The sequence below is a fragment of the Etheostoma spectabile genome, chromosome 17 (genome assembly GCF_008692095.1).
Source record: "Etheostoma spectabile isolate EspeVRDwgs_2016 chromosome 17, UIUC_Espe_1.0, whole genome shotgun sequence".
In the NCBI taxonomy this organism is placed as follows: Eukaryota; Metazoa; Chordata; class Actinopteri; order Perciformes; family Percidae; genus Etheostoma; species Etheostoma spectabile.
This window is the reverse complement of record NC_045749.1, coordinates 13185875-13188628: the sequence shown is the minus strand read 5'-3', so window position 1 is coordinate 13188628 and position 2754 is coordinate 13185875. Positions and strand designations below refer to the sequence as shown.

At 37.8% G+C, this 2754-nt stretch overlaps 1 protein-coding gene across 3 annotated transcripts in view; it reads left to right on the top strand.

Annotated features, from left to right (window-relative positions):
* Positions 1 to 2754, top strand: part of cutc (cutC copper transporter homolog (E. coli)) — a 9949-nt gene that overhangs the window by 5660 nt on the left and 1535 nt on the right. For 2 of the 3 annotated variants that reach the window (XM_032540755.1, XM_032540753.1), the window contains exons 8-9: positions 33 to 138; positions 256 to 328. In XM_032540755.1, the coding sequence (XP_032396646.1) occupies positions 33 to 138; positions 256 to 328 (179 nt within the window). Of the gene's footprint in view, positions 1 to 32; positions 139 to 255; positions 1082 to 2754 lie in introns of those variants that run through there. The other variant, XM_032540754.1, reaches the window with a different exon arrangement.

Below are 2754 nucleotides of genomic sequence, written 5' to 3'. Positions count from 1 at the left end.
TCTCTCTCTCTCTCTCTCTCTCTCTGATACAGGAGGTGGTATAACTGAGCGTAACCTGCAGAGAATTTTAGAGGGGTCGGGAGCTGAAGAGTTTCACTGCTCAGCCCGCTCCAGTAGGGATTCTGCCATGAAGTTCAGGTATAAATGGTTTTTCATATGCTTACACACATTACAAGATTTCTAATAGGGAATAAAAGTAAAATAGATAAACTATTTGTGTTGTTGCTGTCTGTCTGATATTGTTTCCATGTGCAGGAACACCTGTGTGACAATGGGAGCTACTTTCTCAGCACCTGAGTATGGCCTGAAGGTGACCGATGTGAGAAAGGTCCGAACTCTTAATGCAATAGCCAGAAATACCATGTAAATGGGAATTGGACAATCGTGTCAGACAACAAAACAGATACCTCAAAAGTATTTATACTGGTATGTCAAAAAACATTTTTTTTTCTTTATCACTGATTAAACAGTCCTTTCAAAGTTAGAGCTCGGGGAAAGCCCCGCAACCTTCTGGGATATGCAGTTAAAGCATCTCACAGTGGAGAGTGATTAATCATTTACATTTAGTATTGTGCACTTGTTTTGGGCTGTCCAATTCACAATACTAATTTTAAATTTATGTTTTATAATTGCCATATAGTTGACCACCTCTGTATTTATTTACAGCACTCCCCATTTAACAGTGGAAAATAACGTAAAGTTGTGGCCTCCTGTACTTTATTTTTTAACAAGGGCTAAAAACATTGTGACTTGATTCAGTTTTCTCAGATTTCAATTAAAGCCCAACACGTTGAACAATTCAGTGTACTATTGTCCAATGTTGTCAAATATTACAAATGCTACAAATAAACCAGTCTCTTATTAATTTCACCTTTAATGCATCATTCATACACATTAGTTTTAATTGTTGTTAATGAGGTATAAGAGGTTGGAGAGTCATGTTACTATTGTCACTAATATCCAGCCAGGCTGTACTGAAGTGACCAATTTGAGTCCATAACCTGTGATGGCCTTCATCCATTGGGCGAATCAATAGAGAGGTAGAGTCCCCTTCAAGTGGACCATGGGACCTTATTTAGAGTGAAAGAATGTGTTCAGTTAGTCGTAGTTGAAGTATAAGACTAAACATACTTAATCTGAAAGACCACAGACCCAAAGATGCATAAGGGATGTCTCGCTGAAGCTACGATGCATGTGCGTTTGGTATAGGGATGTAGTGTTACTCTTACAAGCACAAGTCATTCTCATTCTTTGCTGATAAAGTAAAAATTGTAATGGTAGGTCAATGCATATTGATTTATTAGGCATTTATTATTCAGGTAACTGTTGGACTTTAAGTGACTCAAGTATGATGCAAAATACGTGTAACAAATGTAAACGGGACTGGTGGTAGGGAGGGATCAAGATAATGTTAAAAAATGGGGCCGACAATACCACCTAGATGTTTTGACCATGAGGCCGAGGACCTCTTTAAAAATAAACAAAATTAAAATCTTTTGATTGGGGGAAGAGCAGTTAAAAACCTGTAAAAGATGTGTAAATATGTAAAAGGAATTGAGAATCAAAATTATAAAGAACAACAATGTTCATTATTAAAACTTCCTCAAAACTACAAACAAAATTACTCAAGCCAAAACCCAGCTGAAACAATTACATGTTACAATTACAGTTTACATTTTTACTGTATACATTTGGAGATTTTTCAAAGTGAAATCCCATACCTCTACTGTAAAATGACCTCAAATCTGAAACCGGAGGGACTATACAGACTTTGCTCCATAATTCCAGACAATGACTGATATATTTGGGTTCAGGACATCTCTTACTACAATTAAACTGGAAATCTAAACCCATTTCATTTCTATGGTCTAGCCCCACCTAGTGAAAAAGTCCCACCACACCTGTTGTGCAATTGACTGATGTGCTGTGGTCCTTGTTAAAATAAATGTCTAAAATATGAAACAAATAAACACAGAAAACGCTGGATTGGATCTATTTCTCAATAAATATCATTGTACCTTCATTCCAGCTCAACACATGTACAATGGGGCTCGAAAGTTTGGGCACCCCAGGGAAAGAAATTGTATTAATGTGCATAAAGAAGCCAAGAAAAGATGGAAAAATCTCCGAAAGCTATCAAATGACAGATTAGACATTTGTAGAATATGTCACAAAAAGTAAGATTTTATTTCCATCATTTACACTTTCAAAATAACAAACAAAAAACTGGCGTCTGCAAAGGTTTGGGCACCCCGCAGAGTTTATAGCATGCATCGCCCCCTTTGGAAAGCTGAGACCTGACAGTGTCATGGATTGTTCTCAATCATCATCTGGAAAGACCAGGTGATGTCAATCTTAAGGTTTTAAATGCCCAGACTCATCTGACCTCGCCCCAACAATCAGCACCATGGCTTCTTCTAAGCAGTTGTCTAGAAAACTGAAAATAGTTGACGCTCACAAAGCAGGAGAAGGCTATAAGAAGATGGCAAAGGGTTTTCAAATGCCAATATCCTCTGTTTGGAATGTAGTTAAGAAATGGCCGTCATCAGGAACAGTGGAAGTTAAAGCAAGATCTGGAAGACCAAGAAAAATATCAGACAGAACAGCTCACAGGAGTGTGAGAAAAGCAAGTCCAAACCCACGTTTGACTGCACAATCCATCCAGAAAGACCTGGCAGATACAGGAGTTGTGGTACACCATTCCACATTAAAGAGATACTTGTACAAAAATGGTCTTCATGGAAGAGTCATCAG